Below are 18,593 nucleotides of genomic sequence, written 5' to 3'. Positions count from 1 at the left end.
TATCTGCAGTAACAGTAAAATTATAGATATCCATGAATCCTTACCTTTCCCTTAAAAAGAAATTCTAATACTTTACCAAAGCAGCAAGTGAAAGTAAATCAGTCGATGTTTTTGTAGGAGACATTGTCAACTTTCTTCATGTTTAAAGTAATTTGTGTCGTTGATTTCCTTCATTGCAGTAAGTTAAGGTAAATATGTTATAAGTCATCCTCTAGTATTTATATGTAAGGTTTTGTTCCACATTTCATTGTATTTCCCCAAGTGTAAAATTTCTGTTATGTAGGTATTGTGTCATTCAAAGACACAAACAAATGCATAGTGAAGCTACAGACTGACAAAATAACTTCTTTTCAGACGAAGACAAACATGATAAAGGCAAGAAAAAACGAGGACGCCCAAAGAAGGGGGAAGAGCTCCTTGGCAAACCTTCCATTATTAAAGTGGCTGCCTTAGAAACCACTAAACCCCCAATAATTAATCCTGTACAGTCCCTCCCTGCTTCAACAACTGTAACATTACTTCCTGCAAAGATTAACACTGTTGCACCTGTAATTCCTACTAATACACAGACTGTAGTTACAACCGCCCCTGCTGTTCAGGTTACACCCATACTGTCTGCAGCCATATCTTCTCCAGTCAGAGCAGTGCCCACACCACCTGCCCCAGCACACATTGTTTCAGCTGATTCACCCTCACATAATACTCCAGAGCCAGCCGCTGGCACCCCACCAACCACGCCAGCACCTGCAGCACCTACCAAAGGTCTGTCAATTACTCCAGTAAGTAATGTAGGAAACAGTAGCCCAATCCATCAACCAGTTGGCAAATGGTCACCTCACCTGTCAGGAGTTGGAGGAACTCCTAGTACCCCTCCAAGGTCTGGAGGTGCCCCTGGGGCAGCCACTCCTCCTCGCCCTGGTCTCCCTGCTGCTCCTGTCACTGCTTCACCACCACCACCTTATCGATCATCTCCACTTCCCATGACTCAGGGTGGACCAGGTCTACCCCCATGCAGCTCAGCCCCGAGCAATATTCCACCTAGTGGCCCTCCTCCTACCACATCTACATTATCTCAAGTGTATGCCCCTTACAGACCCCCACCAGAACATTTCCCTGCCCACCCGGCCTTTCCTGGCTATGCACCCCCTGGAAGGCACTCTCCAAGCCCCCACACACCCTCTCGTCACCCTGCCCATCTCCCACCAGGACACACATTACCCCGTATGCCTCCAAATTATGGTCCCCCACCCCTTACAAGTGTACCTGGTCAAGGGCCATATCCCTCCAGAGGAATTCCATCACACCCAGGAGTTTTACGGGGCCCCCCTCATGACTTGTACAGAGCAGCCCCAGGTAGCCTCCCGGGGCATGGCTCCCCTAGCCACCCAGGACATCCTCACCTCATCATGAAACCTGGTTACCCAGGGCTAGAACCACTCCCCTACGCAGGCTCTCCAGGGCCAAGTCCTCTCAGCTTGCACCAGAGCTCACAGGGCTCCCCTGCACATCATTCGCCCAGTGAAGACAGTAAAGAGGAAACGCATCCTTCGGGCAAAGGTCCCGGGGAGTTCAGCAGTGGCCTCATGTCCTACTTCTCAAGCCAACGTGATGATGACATTGAGTGATAAAAAGCAACAGTGGGTTGGACTGGGAAAAGTGGCAGTTCAATGAACTTGTATTTACTCCCTAATATTTTTGTATTCTCATTTTGTAAGGTCTTGACCAGAGCCGCATGTTACATGTTGACATAGTATGTATGCAGCAAGTCAAAATAGTGCAACAATTGATCTTTGAGGTCTCATCTGTGGTAGAAATGCGAATTCTCTTGGGTTGAAGCACAAATCAGTTACCTTACTGTCAAGAATTTGAGACCAATCACATACCTGACATAAATTATTAGGAAGCAGAGATATTTTAGATATGATTTTTTTCTTATATGTTGTAGTGCTGTACATAAGCTTTTTGTATTTCCTTCTGAGGATTCTGTAAAATAATGTGCAAAGTTACAAAGCTATAATAAAACTTAAATAAATGTACTCTGTATTCTGATCCAATATACCTCTTTTGTGTTGTGATTTCTTGTAATAGTATTGCAGATTGTCATTGGTGTTATTCCAGTGTTTTATACACAACCACTGCTGCTTTACAGTATTGCTTGTGTTTGCACACACTTTATTTTCATACTTGCTACTACTATTGAGTTACTATTTTTATGATCAAACAATTTAGTAGACATAAACAAAGACTTATTTGCACACGACAACTACACAATCCACTAGAGGCAGCCACAACCTTAAATATCACACTTACCAGACTAACACTTGTATATTCAAATATTCATTCTTTCCCCGCAGCATCCAAGAGTGGAATCATCTCCCATCTCATGTAGTTAATAGTCCCACTCTTGACACATTTAGGAATAGTATCATCAATCTTATCTCCCTAATTCTGGCCCTTTACTATATCCCAATACTTTTCCTCATCTTTACCCTTGTCCTAATCCTGTCCTGGCTCCTTGAATCCCCCACAGAACCTCCGCATATCATGCCACCCGAGAGTGGCCCTCTGCGGGTCCCCTAGAAATGAAATGAATGATGAAATATTAAAAAAAAAAAAAAAACCTGCGCATGCTTGCTTCGCTCGCCACCCTCCCCCCCGCCACCTCATTAACCTATGACGCCCTCTAGCCCTTTTAAAAATCTGTCAAAATTATGGACTTGCTTTCGGTGTGTTTTCAGGGACCACAATGATGCTGGAAAGCAAGAGAAATGAGTAATCAGGTCTGCATGGATAACTTCGGTTACATAAGTTATTAAATTCATTGGCTTGTTTCGCAGGTTTAAAGTTTTAATAGTAGCTGTCAGTAAAGGTTTATATTGTCAGGGAGTTTCCTCCATACTGTTGCTTGTGACAAGTGTTGGGGCAGCAGTGTAATATTTGGTGATTCACAACGGCACTGTTTGAAAGACAGCCAGAATAACAAGACTCGTGGAGAAAACTGCCCACTGTAGCCTACTACAAAAAAAAGGAGAGAGGGTGGGATTTCTTTGTATTCGCAATGGCCAATTAACTTTTATCTTTCAAAAGTGTTCATAACTTGTCCGAAACCCTGAACATCAGATTTGTCACTATTAATTAAAAGAAAGATGCACAAATAACAAGTGAAAAACTATCATTGGCACATTTTCCGAATCCACAATTATTTGAACAGATGATTCGATAGGCTTCTTCCAGCTCGAAGCACCCCGAGGCTCTGCAGCGCCGCGGGAGTTTGAAGTGAGTTTCCGCCGACGGTGAACGCTTTCTTGCCGATGTCTCCTCCCGGCAACTTAATTTTACTCGCCCTGACGCCCTCCCTCACTTCATCTGATAGATGTTGTAAGTACTGTGACATTATTTACTTTTCGTGAAGGAAACATCGATTTTAGTGGTCATTAGCTCGTGTTTAGTTCCAGCTTAACGCACAAGTCGATCGATCGCCATGATGCTCTCAGCCCAGTGCTCAGCGAGCAAGTTAACATGAATTTCACATGCAAAGGAACTGTAATCAGTGCTGGCCTCGTCTAGTAGCCTACTCCGGATATGCTTTGCTCCACTTGCTACGGCCGGAGTGACCTAGCTCGATCGACACCGGAATTATAATTAAAGGCACTTCGCTGCTGGGTATAAAAGCTACTACTATAGGGTCTCACGTCCAGCAGTTTGGTTTTAAGGAATCAGGGATCATCTTCCGTCAGCCTGCCTCGAAGAGGCTCACCGTCTTCAGCTATTGCCAGTTCACTGCAGAAAAAAGAAAAAAAAACTAGGGTAAAACTATAGGGAACAATCCGAACAACTACTTAATCAAGCCGTTTACGCAGTAAATTGGTACGACCAGTAACTAAAACCTTCACAAATGTGAAACAAAAGAAGTATCCTATGCAGTACCCATGCTATTTTTTCGGTATATTAGAAGCAGTTGTTGGCTAGATGAACCAAAATGAGTCCTTTGTCTGCCCTGATTTCCACAATTCCTGTTGCTTTAAATTGGTGGTTCATCTGTTATCAGTCCTAAGCCTATCTCAACCTTTGTCTGTCTGTCCATGTTCTACACATTTTTCTCCATCATTTTAGCATCCTGGGCCTCACTTTTTAAAATAATAATGATGAATTGTATAAATTTGAAAACACGTGACAATTGTCAGCGATCAAGGACACCATCACTTCCTCACCTCCACGCGCAATCACAGAATATATATATATATATATATATATATATATATATATATATATATATATATATATATATATATATATATATATATATATATATATATATATATATATATATATATATATATATATATATATATATATATATATATATATATATATATATATATATATATATATATATATATATATATATATATATATATATATATATATATATATATATATATATATATATATATATATATATATATATATATATATATATATATATATATATATATATATATAGTCCGACGGCTGTCCTACTCCGATCGTGAAATTTGGCAGAGCTGTACCCATGGTCCGGGGCTCCCAGAGCGAGCTCCGCGCCTAGAGTATTATGCAGTACCTGTAACCTACCTACCTATACATATATATATATATATATATATATATATATATATATATATATATATATATATATATATATATATATATATATATATATATATATATATTGTAGAACTTGCATGGTTCGAAGTTGATCAAGAGCTTGCATGAAGACACGCAAAAAACGTAAGACTTGACAGGTACCGTATGCAAACTAATACCGAAGACTTCGAAAAGTCCTCGTGTAACGTACGTGTTTTGTGTGTTAATTTTGTGTTAATTTTTTAGGGAACTATACGGGAAATCTCTTGTACTGTAGCCTATCTGTGCATCGAAGACTTGATCAAATTGTGGATTGTAGAAAAACTAGAATATTGAATTAATAGTTTGGTTCGCCGGGCGATTACAGTCACTGTGTTGGACTGTGAAAGCGGCTCACTCAGGATATGTAGGTAAGTATGGAGTATGCATCTCATGTGTGGGGGGGCTCCACTCACACAGCTCTTCTGGACAGAGTGGAGGCAAAGGCTCTTCGTCTCATCAGCTCTCCTCCTCATACTGATAGTCTTCTACCTCTTAAATTCCGCCGCAATGTTGCCTCTCTTTCTATCTTCTATCGATATTTCCACGCTGACTGCTCTTCTGAACTTGCTAACTGCATGCCTCCCCCCCTCCCGCGGCCCCGCTGCACTCGACTTTCTACTCATGCTCATCCCTATACTGTCCAAACCCCTTATGCAAGAGTTAACCAGCATCTTCACTCTTTCATCCCTCACGCTGGTAAACTCTGGAACAATCTTCCTTCATCTGTATTTCCTCCTGCCTACGACTTGAACTCTTTCAAGAGGAGGGTATCAGGACACCTCTCCTCCCGAAACTGACTTATCTTTCAGCCACCTCTTTGGATTCTTTTTAGGAGCAGCGAGTAGGGGGCTTTTTTTTTTATTAATGTTTACTTTTTTGTGCCCTTGAGCTGTCTCCTTTGCTGTAAAAAAAAAAAAAAAAAAAAAAGTATACGGTACGCCGTACTTCATTTGGCTTTAGGGTGGGGGTGTATTGAGCACTGAACAGGCTGCAGCTATAGTCAGACACAAATACGAAATCCGTTCGGGTGGGTCCAAAGCCTCTCCACACCAATACACTCTCTCTCTCAGATGCCATCTGTTTAGCTAATTGAAGTTGTGTATCAAGTATTCTGTATACATAAAGTAAGGCTATAATAGTGCTATGAATCTTTTTATTTAATTATTTTTTATTGTTTTTACATAAGTTTGCTTCCCGACGTTGTCAGCGATCAACGACACCATCAGTCCACCAGTTCCTCCCTCTCTCACCTGCACGCGCGGTGACAGATCTGTCTTTGTTTATGTCGATCGGCTATGATCGAGACTCCGGTTGGGCGGGGCCCGGTCGGGCAGCCCCAAAGCTGTCCCAACTCTGCAAAACCTAGCCATCGGAGCTAATGAGGACAGTCGTTGGAGTATTTACACCCGACAACTACACGATCCACAAGGGGCAGCCACAACCATAAATACCACAGACTTACCAGACTAACACTAGTACTATATTCAAATATTCATTCTTTCCCCGCAGCATCCAAGAGAAGCCCTCTGTGGGTCCCCTAGAAATGCAATGAAATGAAATGAGCCAAGTCCATGGAGGTAAAGGGTGGAGCTGATCTAAGTATCTGGTAAGCCGCTGAACTGCCATTTTCTATCTGTCAAGATAGTGGATAATATTATGTTATGTGTCAGGTGGTCTGGTCAGGCTCGTCAAGTTCACAGTCCACGTGGGTTTCCGTGGTATAGAGAGATCATAGTAGACTCCTTTTCAGTTGCAATGAGACCATTAGCATTGCTAATCAAAGCTATTGCTGAAACCTTTTACAGGTGAGGTATTAATTCCTATGCAGGAAAAGTCAACAAAAAGAAGCACTGCTCAGAAAGCTGTTAACAGCAAGATTACTATGAATATGTTAATGATGGTTAGTGGTAGATTAACATTAAGTAATAAAACATCAGTGAATTGGTGGTGTAATTAGCTTGTGAAATGTCAAAGCTGCATGGTTTCTGTGTTTCCATTTAGTTTTTGTGTGCGTACTAGAATATATTAATATGTACAAAATAAATCTTCCACATCAATATGTGTATGGTAATCAAAAACAATACCGTCATAATGGATAAGCCGTTGTCAGAAGTTGGTAACTATAAAGTGGTGGGCGTGGGTCACCCAGGTATCCGCCATATTGACAGCGAGTGAAATGAGTTCGGCGGCTTCACCTTACTCGTCTATAGGATGGGTGGACCATGCTGACTCCACCCTTTACAAGCCCATGGCTGAGTCTGACTATAAAAAATGAGAGGAGAAGAGAAGAGATTCCTCATGAGATGGTTGCCTAATTTACCTCAAGGTGGTTATGACTGCTGGTATGCTCTAAATAATTTGATTCACCAGTGTTACCACTGCCAGGACACACCTACATCTTTCTCTTTTAGGAGAGTGGCAGGTTGCTATTCATGGTTATGTTTACTAAAAGCATTACATCCTGAAATGCCAGAATTTGCTCTTAACTCCACTCTCACACGACCACTGCGTGTAACGAAACACACGAGAAATTAATCCAGACAAGGAAAGGTTTGCCAGCGCCGGGGATCGAACCCGCGACCAGCGTAACGGGAATGCCACTCCTTTACCAGTCGGCAGAAGAGGTACCCCACTGGCTAAGTGGAGTATGGGAGGCTCGCCCATCAGGCAAGTCAGCACTACACGTCTCCCCATTTCCATTTAGATTGATTTCTGTGTTGAGTTCCCATTTTCTATGAACTTCGGAGAGCATGGGCCATCACTCTACCTGTTACCCACTCGGGGAGACACAACAGAACCACAGGAGAGGATGCCACCGCTTTGCCTCCAGTGAAATGCCAGAATTTGCTCTTTACTCCAACACGATCTCTGCGTATAACGAAACACACGAGAAATTAATCCAGACAAGGAAAGGTTCGCCAGCGCCGGGAATCGAACCCGCGACCAGCGTAACGGGAGAGCCACTCCTTTACCAGTCGGCCAAAGAGGTACCCCCCCGGCTAAGTGGGTTATGGGAGGCTCGCCCATCAGGCAAGTCAGCACTACAATCCCATATCCATTCTCCTGATTTCTTTTTCGGGAGCTGGGTTTGCACTGTTTGCCCTAGATATTTGTAATACTCTACTTTCACGTGTTTCACTCAACTTGAGGGTCACACAGGCCCATAATTTTGGCAGTTTTTTTTTGGGGGGGGCTAGAGGGCATCGTGGGTTCATGAGGTAGGGGAGAGCGGTGATTATTCAACCACTTTCTAAAAAAAAATATTTTGAAAAAAAAGTTGAAAAAGAAGTGTAATTTTGTCGATCTGAAAATATTCCTTCATCATTTGTCTCGTTAGGTTATTAATATGACACCCATAGCTATTTCCAGTTTTCAGGTGTAGGTGATGAAACAAAGTTTCTAAATTGTCCAAACCGTCATCCGTGGATATGATTCGGTCAGGGAAGTGGGATGGTACGATGGGATGGTACGGATACTCGTATTACTCAGCATAATATTAATATAACTTAAATTTGATTGGCTAATAAGCAAGAATATATCTATTACAAAACATATGTATAAGCACAAAAGTATCCTTTCAATATTTATAGGAAAAAATAAATTAAAAGGAGACCTACAAGAAATATCTTTAATTTTGGAAATATGGCTTCCTTCTCTTCTCACAAGCATAATATCTGAATATAAATCAACCATATTAACCTTTTTATAACTGTTGCAACACTTGTAGTGTTTAAATTTATATAAAATTACTAAAAATCATGAAAAAATCAATTGTCCGAATCATCATGACTCTATAGAAAGTAAATGGGTGGTCACACTTCACTTCCATCACGAGAGCCAAGTGTTCGTGTTATACGGCAATGCCTTCACTGTGCATTGCTGGGTCACCGTAATAATGTACATTTAGCTACTTGCCATATTCTTAAAGTTAGAGCTTACGATACACCCTGAAAATATTTCATACGAGATGCAAAAAGACATAAAATTGGACTTGCATCGAAAATAACAGCTTTGAGGGCGTACTGGTTGTCCCGTGTTGCCCAAGGCAATAAAGTTTTGCAAAGTGGGCGCCTGTCACTATAGGCATCCCTCAGGGCTCGGTTCTTGGCCCAGTGCCCTTCATTATTTACATCAACGATGTGGACGTTGTAATCAATAATCTCATTAGTAAATTTACAGGTGACACAAAGATATTGGTAACTTGGTTCTAACTGACGAAGACAGAAGATTTGCATAAAATTTCAGCTTGACCTGATGGATGGGAGATGCCCTTTAATGTAGATAAGTGCCCAGGTCCTTCAAGTTGGAACAAGGGTCGATTATGAAATGCATGGCGTAACTCAAAAGCGTTCAGTGTGGCAAGGACCTGGGTGTCAAAATCGCGTCAAACCTCAAATTCTCACAGCAATGCATCGATGCAGCAAATAAAGCGAACAGACTGCTGGGCTTCATTTAAAGAAAGTTTTGTTATTTAGTACGACCCCACTTGGAATATGCGGTACAGTTTCGGTCTCCCCACTATTCAAAGGACATTGCTAAATTAGGTGTTCAACACTGGGCAACAAAAATGATCCCTTCCTTTCACAACAGACCTTACGATGAGAGGCTCTCAATCCTTAACATGTTCTCTCTTGAGAAACGTCATCTTCGAGGAAAATTGATCAAATGTTTTAAAATACTTAATGACTACGAATGTGGACAAATCAAAATTGTTTATGATCGATGACTCTTTGCAAACGAAAAATAATGGCACAAAACTTAAATGTAAACAAGTAAATTCAGACTGCACCAATTTTTTTTTCACTAACATTGAAGTGCAAGAATGGAATAAACTCCCATCTTCAGTGGTCCAGTGTAACACGATTGACTTCTTTAAGAAGGGCAGATTGGTTTGGCCCACAGTATTATGGACTCAGTCAGTCTGAGTATATGACAATGTTCATTCCTGTGAAGGGCAAAGGTTGAGATCTTTGTTGCTTGTGCTCCCTGCCTGTGGCTATGAGACATGGACACTAAATAGTGACTTGAAGAGGCCAATTGATGCCTTTGCTAATGTGTCTATGCAGAGTCATGGGATAGTACTGGAATGACTTGTCAAATTAGTGATAATTTAGTGGGAATGAATGAATGACAATGCATCGTTTACGCCAAAATATGTTCACTTCAACATGGACACGTAGGAAAATTTATATTGTTGTGTAGTGATGAAAATTAAATGAACCGTCTCCGAACTACCCAGTGAAGGCACACAATGTTGTCAGAGTTTGCCTGTATGTGTGTATGGGGGGAGGGGGATGTGGGTGTATTGGTGTGTGTCAAATTAGTGATAATTCAGTGGGAATGAATGAAAGTCTATCTGCATAGTCTGTGCATGCCAACTCTGGCTATATGGGTGGGTGGCATGCAGTCCAGAAGTTGACCCTGGTTACAGGGTTGTATCTGAAAGCCTTGGGTAAATCAAAGGGGTGCCAACAAGTTGCATATGGTAGAGCAAGTAGATGGATCCTACTGGGAGGTATACTTAGTATGGGTGAAAAAAAGATGCCTGCATGGGAACTTGCTTGGAGGAACTTCTAGGGATGGTGTCACAGGGCGGGGAAGGCAATGTACTCACTGGCATATGGCCCCTTTGATTGAATCAACAGAGATGAACAGCTTTGGCCATTATGTTTGTTAGATCTTATAATGTAGACCTTTTTTGCTTTACAGTAGGAAAACATCACCTTTGAAGTAATGATACCCAAACTGTGGCTTTTGAAGCTAAATAACAGACAGTCTTGTGCTACCTAGTCGCATTGTTTTAATTATTGTTTGCTTTAGTTTTCCCTGTGTAATGGTGAATAGTTTGGTAATTGCTTATTTAAGAGATATTTTGGTCTCAAAGAAGTATTAAATATTAAGAATTCAGGACAAAAATTTTGATCAGTAAAATCACACACAGTACCTACATAAAACTGAGCATATCCATGGTGTAGTGGTTAGCATGCCTAGCTACAAAGCCAAGGACTTAGGTTGGAGTCCCAGTTTGGGCAGTTGATCCCCAGCTCACCAAACTGTTCATACTCCTTATCAGTCTCGTTGATATATAGGTACCTGTGGAAACCTTGGCAAGGTAAACTATAGTAACCTGGATGTCACATTTGCCCTTTTTCCCAGGGTACTGGGTTCTTACAAAGGAGAGTAATCTCCTTGATAATCTCCTTGGTTCTCACCCACCACAGGCTCAAGGACCAACGAGACTAAGATGAGCACGGAGACCACACAAAGTTATAGTGAATGCCCCAAGCTTTACTTTTTATATAAAGTTGAAAGGTTGAAGATCAGTTTAGTTTGTAATCACTCCTCTGATATCTAGGACTTGTTCTTTATCTTTTAGTTAACATCTTTTGTACTCTCCACTCTGGCTTGGTAGGAGATAGGATACTTGACATGGGAATGAAGAGTCATAACTTAAATGGTACTGAACCATAGGGCAAGAATCAATAAAAACACGAAGATAAAAATACCATGCATTACTGATCTTATAACACTAACACATAAAGATCCGCCACCTTCAACACAGTCACTGGGCGGCTGTACAGTGTTCTTCAGCTCCGACAGAGTCATCAAATTAAGACTTAAACCAGAGTTTTGAATCTGAAACCTGGGAACTACAAATATTATATATATATATATATATATATATATATATATATATATATATATATATATATATATATATATATATATATATATATATATATATATATATATATATATATATATATATATATATATATATATATATATATATATATATATATATATATATATATATATATATATATATATATATATATATATATATATATATATATATATATATATATTAACGTTAACAAATAATGGGAATCTGATTAGCCAAATTACATAATAATATATGTAAATATTGGTAAGAACACTTTTACTGGTAAAGATATTGCAGAAATAAATTCTAATATACATTTAGATCTTAGTCCCTCTCTGCCCAAACTCTTCTGTTCTTCCTCAGGACAGAAAAAAAGTATGCAGCTTGAATACAACTGCAAACTCATGGCAAGAGAGCATACAGGTTGCTTATAAAAGTAGTTTCTGGAAAATAATCTTAATGAAGAGGAGCCTGTCTGTTGCCTACCCTGTTAGGTGCATGTAATTTTCCAGGTTTCTGTCTAAAACAACACTATATTAATCAGAAGCTAAATAATAATGCTACATATATTCTGCCAAATTCCCTACAATATGTGCATCATTCCCCCCAAACAGATAACATAATTATGACGAATTGATCTTTAAAACTTTTTTGCTTCAAACATACTTGAAAAATCAAGTTAAAAAATATATGTATATGTATAAATATATATGTAATAAAGGACATTGTAACTGGTTATGTAGACTGACCATACACAATTACAAGGAGACATGTATATGGTTTTTATAAGTGTTGAAGCACTCTTACATAATGTTGTTGACATGTCCTCTTTAAAAAGAAGAAAAAAATAAGATAAGGTGGGTTAAATTTCATCATGAACTGTGGCCCCCACTTGTCTTACGCAAGTCTCACATGCTGAGAGAGACACAGTATCGTAAAACACTCTAAAGAAAAGTATTTTCACAGAATTTATATTCTTTGTCATGGTAGTAAATGACTCAAGGCCATGCATTTAAGGTTAAAAGAGCATTTTCCTTCCTTTCGTGGCCATCAAATCACTTATTCTTGAGGGACACAGTTTTGTCATGGCACTCAGGTGTTACCATTCTTGTCACACACCTGAGAACCTGACACTCCTAGGGTGGTTAGGACGGCATCCTGTAGGTTATCTAACACACAGACAGACTGAAGTGCCTGCCTTCACTTTGGGACCTGTGCATCATTAACATTTTGGTAAAAAAAAAAAAAAAAAAAAAAAAAAAAAAAAAAAATTTAGGAATTTAAGTTGTAAATGCATTTGAAAATATTTAAGATTGAAGTAAACTAAAAATGGGATAAATGTAATGAAATAATTATTAGAAATGTCAGTATGTATGTACATGTATATACAGACTATCAAAGGCTGCAGGTTTATCCCTACCTTATGATTAGGCCTCTATTGATTTGGGATAAAATAATATAGAAAAAATATGTGAAATAACAAAAGAGGATCCAAGTCACATTACTCAATTTCATAACGAAGAGTTTTCAGTATATAAACTATTCAGTATCTATAACTGACAAGGACAGTGGTGGCTCATCCCATGGGGCTGCAGCGTAGCCATAGCCTGGACAGGCATGGTACATATATATATATATATATATATATATATATATATATATATATATATATATATATATATATATATATATATATATATATATATATATATATATATATATATATATATATTATACTGGACAGTGATGGATACAACATTGGTAGCATTGTGCTTGCTTCACTTTTTAGAGATGATGCCAATCACTTTTCCTGTTCATGCACTGTACCATGGCACCAGCCACCACTGTATTGGAAAATAAATATAGTCTTAATGAAAATTTATCTTACTGCAACAAAGTATTGTTGTTGATAATCTTTGTATCAAACTGAGAAAATGTAGCAAAATATGTTGTATGGTGAGAATTTTACACATAAATTACAATTTGTTTTGAAGGGCTCAATACATGATTGCATGAGCTTGCTTTGTTCTGCTAATCAGTATCATGTAAAAAACAGAAGTTGAATGATGAATTGTGTAGATGAAAGTAAAGGCATATATATACTACTGCATCATGGTGCCTATGTATAAAACTGAAAAGACAATACGTGTTGGTTCAGGGCTCTTTGTACCTGTTTGTGTATTCCACATGTAGCAAGCAGCAAAAAAACTGCAGTGTTGATACTTATAACTAGATAGTTAGATAATAAGCTCATTAATGGGATGACAAGTTTAAAATGAAGGCTGTCAGGCATTAGGGAAATTTTATCTATTCACAGTCTTTGGTGTTTGATTAGGCAATGACAATATTACTATTGACTGCTGGATGGTGTTGCAATTTGACTTAGGCTCGCATACAGCTCCCTGGCCTCTTCATTTAATTTAGTTCCCTTGGAAAGTCCATGAAAAATGTTTAGTAAATTTGACATTTCCAGCATTTGCAAAGTATTGGTGTGGAAAACATAAATTTTCCAGATGAGGGTAATTAACATTTTAACTTCAATAGCTTTGAAACAAAAACTGTACAAAGGTTACAAATGTGACTATCATACAGTGGAATAATATGGGCCAATTTATTTTCACCTCTATGAAAATTAAACATTAACTAATACACATCAATTAAACAGATGTTTTACAAATATGTGCATAACACATACATTTCTTATTAAACTTCATTTACTGTAAAAAACAATATCTAATAACTGAGATGACATAAGTGAATGAATATTTGGAACCAGTGTTATATATATATATATATATATATATATATATATATATATATATATATATATATATATATATATATATATATATATATATATATATATATATTAGGGTCATTATATGATAGGGGTTTCTTTCCCCAAAAACCATGCACCATGTTAAGTTTCATGAGCAATGCTTATTTCATTGTAAAAAAACATGGATGTTTTCTACATGTTTCTTTGTTCCACCCTGCAGGAATAATTTATGAATTTTATTGATAAAAAACAAGGCACTAGAGACATTAGTGTGAGCTGTGTAAGAGTTTAGTGCATATTTGTTTATCATCAACAATGGTGGATGTTTTGGCTCCTTGCACAAATGTCATGTGGTGGACACGTTTATAATTAGTAAGGTCCAAAGTATTTATCTCCTTATTTTTTATTACTATAAGTAATTAACAATATTCCCAGTTTTCCCTGCCATCAGTTTGATGTTTACAATTTAGGCTGATCAACGAGAAAATTGAATCCATCAACTTTTCATCTTGCCAGCAGTTTTTGTGCATGTTCTTAATAGTCACCTTCCTTAGTTCTATTATAATCCAGTGGCAAACAAACAACAGCTTTAGCTTGATTGATTTTCAGCATTGTTTCAAGCATTAATGACGTCCTGTTAGGTTTGTATGAAGGAGTAAGACTGCAGAGTATAATCATAAGTGTAGAGGGACAAAACCACAAAATGGACCACATTTGCTGTAATACCACACGTACATGTGAAGAGCAAAGTGGACACACTAGCAGATGGTGAGTAAAACTGCTGTGTGGCATGAAAGGCCACGGCATGGATGGTGCCTCACAGTGAGAGGTACAGCAGCACAACAGCAGTTAACAAAGAAGATCAAGCACCATACAAGTGCTAATTTTTGCCACATGTAAATTTTTAATAATAATGAATGTGATTTGTGTATCCTTAGTGCAGACGAGACCCTTGAATATATATATATATATATATATATATATATATATATATATATATATATATATATATATATATATATATATATATATATATATATATATATATATATATATATATATATATATATATATATATATATACCAGTATATATATATATATATAGACACACACACACACACACAGTAAACCCTCGATATAACGAACCCGCTTATAACGGATTTCGGATATAACGGACAAGGTCAGACAGTTAGAAATCCACGTGGACCAACCAAGAATATTTTTCGAACCAACCGAGCCCAGTAACTACAATAACGTCTGCTAGCCACCTGCCCCTCCTCCCTTTCTTTGCTGTCCCATCCTTGGGTTACTGTAGTCTTTTTAAGCCCTCCTTTCTTGATCGCTGGAAGACCAACAGAACAACACGTGTCGGTGGCGCATAGGTGAAGGTGGAGATGGCTACTTCTCCTTCTGGAGTGTTTTATGGGGCTAGTTAGGCTGTGTTTGTCTTGCGGCACCAACGCGGAACAGGTCAAAAGAAGAAAAAGAAGCGCGGTTTGTTTTATTGGCCCTCCAGTGGAGCTCAGCCAGAGCTTGAACGTGACGAGTTGTGTACGCCACCTATACAGACAACGTGCAGACAACATACACAATAAAAAAACTATATGCCTACATTCATTAGGTTTGTCGGTATTATTTTAATTTTTTTTTTTTTTAAATTTCCGCCGCTTATAACGGACTTTCGGCATGAACAGACTTAGTTCCCCCCAATTAGTCCATTATATCGAGGGTTCACTGTATATATATATATATATATATATCTATATATATATATATATATATATATATATATATATATATATATATATATATAATAAAACCTAAGTAAAAAAAAAAAAAAAAAAAAAAAAAAAGCTATGGTAATACAAATTTGATGAGATTTCAATGTTTCAGTTCTATAAAGAAGTGCCCCACTGAGCTGAGCCAAAAATTATGCACAGAAACATAAACTAAGTGATGCCAGCTAAAAATATTATACTGTACTTTGCAAAATAACAACCTGAACAGTGACCGTTCTTCTAGGATTTCTATGTAGCTAAAGAAATGTGTTCCCTTATGAACATGAAACGAGATCAAAACTTTCATTTCCACCACTGGAGTGACTGTCTAGTGCTCTCCCTTGACTTTTCTTCCTCCTCACTGTACAAGAGAGTTATCATAATAAATTCTTCAGCCTGTTGACTTCCAGATAATATATAGAACTTATTTTTCTTTTCAGTAATTCTCTAGATTGTAGCTAATATACAAGAAAATCAAGAATACAACAAAAAATCAATGTACCAGCATATCTCACTTAGAAAACAAGGTATATTAAACCGCAGGGCTAACTGAACAAATATTTCAATGGTTAACCTTGACAGTGACAAATTGTTACATATGCAGTCGCAATATTACCCAGGAAGTTACGAGGTCTACCTCGGTGTGTTTTCTCAAAGCTGTCACTGAAAAAATAAAACAACAAATCGTCTAATCACATTGATTCATATATTTACATATGGCAGTGTACAGGAATTGAACTTAAAATTGTCAGTCATGAGAAGATTTCTATGACAACATTATCATCATTATTGACCTCTGAAGAATCTAAAGGACTATACCCAACTGGGTCCCTGAGGGAAGAAAATGAAGCCATGAAAAAAAAAGTAAATAAATAAATAAATAAAAATCCAACCCATTTTGCGAAGCACTCCAGTATTCTTATGGTTATGATTTTTTTGTGAAAGCTACTAATGCAGTTATTCATAGTTACTTCTTACTGACAATATTTAGGAATATTTTTAGATATTTTACACATTCCCTAACACATATTGAGCATACAAAAAAGGGCAGTTTCATCATCAGACTTCCTGGTTTCAGTGACTTTGCATTGTAAGGTGTTGAGGTGAGAAGCAGTATGGAGTGATCAAGTTGCAGTTTTAAATGTAAACAAATTGCTTAAGAAAACAAAGACTGATAGGTAACTACACTTCTGTTCTCCAGCTTGTTCAAATATTTAAATCAGTCATTAGTAAGGTAGTACTATGCAGAATATGCTGGTATATTGATTCTATTTCATTATTTTATAAATGATCTCAACTGATAAACTGGCAATTTATTTTCTACGATATAGAACAAACAAATACCAACATGTAAAGTAAATGATGAAGTTTAGTTACTAATAAATTATAAATATCAAAACCTTTTCCACACACTCACAGAGTTTACAGTTTACTTTTCTGGTTCTTGAAACAACTTAATTATACAGAATTTAACAAATTTGTGCTGAAGAAGTTCAATATGATAATGTTGAACACACTCATTTCATTTATATTAACATTCATTCTTAGCTTTAGATGTATATACATAAGTTGGTTAAAAGTATAAAATGAGCTGGAACTCATAAAAACAATATTAAAGACTTATTACAAAATATAGTTTTTAGTTCGATTCTTCATTGATGTCATCACTATTTGTTCAGTCTCTGAACAGTGTTAGTAATAAAATATAATTTATTGTGAATATAAAATTCCATGAAGATTTAGAGGTTGAAGGGTAACTGGTGATAAAGATAAAAGGAAGAACATCATCTTGTGAGACACAATTATGAGAAAAATAAACCACAAGAATATTTGCTTATTCTCTGACACTGAGACACAGACAGAGGCAGTGGAGTGGATGAGGAGCACATGAGATAAAAAAATATTTTGATTTCACATCATTCATATATTATGTAGAATTAAGGTTCTATAATCATTACTTCCCATCAAGCAAAGCTGCTTCACTGCTTTGGTCCAGTGCCATGAGGAGTTCTGCTCCTTGAAGGAGACTGTTGTTGGCTGGTGCATTGACCTCATAGTCTTGCTGGGTCAGCTCTAGCAAAGTGGGGATGGTGTCCGAGCTCATCAGCAAAAAAGGATCCTGTCGCTGGCCCAACCGGCTGCCACATCCTTCAGAATGATTACTTGAATTTGAAGTCAGTTTGAATGCTTGCTTTAAACCAGTGGGACCTCCTGTTACTAATCTCAGTGTAGGATAAGACAGAGAGGTTCCTGACTTGCCTCCAGCACTGGTCAGCAACATGGTAGCCATCCTGTCTTTGGGAATACGTAAGGCTGTGGGAGAGGAGGTAAGGCTCCCTCCATGGGCATCCTTTAGTACTATGCTGTTGTCTTCAGTTACATCCTGAAAAAAAAAGAAAAAAGATCCACAGTGATTAATACATTGTGAATTCGAACACATTGTAAACAGAATCCATCAGTTTTCCCCAAAGATGAAATTTTGGCATACTACACATTTCAACTCTTAAGGCTGTGGCATTATTGGCACCAACAATGAAAGGTTTACTTAAATTATAGAATTAACCATGGAAGCTCAAAAAAGCTTACTGCCACATATGTTGGTGATCCAACTTTTCATTGCCTGTGTATATCTCTGTATCTCCATTCTATCTAGTACTTTGGGAATGGTCATTATGTCAAAAGAATACGAGCATGATGAAT

At 37.7% G+C, this 18,593-nt stretch overlaps 2 protein-coding genes across 10 annotated transcripts in view; one reads left to right on the top strand and one right to left on the bottom strand.

The window, feature by feature from the left end:
* Positions 1-2,036, top strand: part of LOC126995710 (remodeling and spacing factor 1-like) — a 30,268-nt gene extending 28,232 nt beyond the window's left edge. For both annotated transcript variants that reach the window (XM_050855530.1, XM_050855529.1), the window contains exon 19: positions 355-2,036. In XM_050855530.1, coding sequence (XP_050711487.1) covers positions 355-1,625 — 1,271 coding nt within the window. In that variant the 3' untranslated portion in view covers positions 1,626-2,036. The remainder of the gene's footprint in view (positions 1-354) is intronic.
* A 14,544-nt stretch (positions 2,037-16,580) lies between these two features.
* Positions 16,581-18,593, bottom strand: part of LOC126995711 (endothelial PAS domain-containing protein 1-like) — a 280,018-nt gene continuing 278,005 nt past the window's right edge. For all 8 annotated transcript variants that reach the window (XM_050855532.1, XM_050855535.1, XM_050855534.1 and 5 more), the window contains one exon: positions 16,581-18,276. In XM_050855532.1, the coding sequence (XP_050711489.1) occupies positions 17,848-18,276 (429 nt within the window). In that variant the 3' untranslated portion in view covers positions 16,581-17,847. The remainder of the gene's footprint in view (positions 18,277-18,593) is intronic.

This window comes from Eriocheir sinensis, chromosome 8 (assembly GCF_024679095.1).
Source record: "Eriocheir sinensis breed Jianghai 21 chromosome 8, ASM2467909v1, whole genome shotgun sequence".
NCBI classification, from domain to species: domain Eukaryota; kingdom Metazoa; phylum Arthropoda; class Malacostraca; order Decapoda; family Varunidae; genus Eriocheir; species Eriocheir sinensis.
This window is presented reverse-complemented; position numbering and strand designations above follow the sequence as displayed.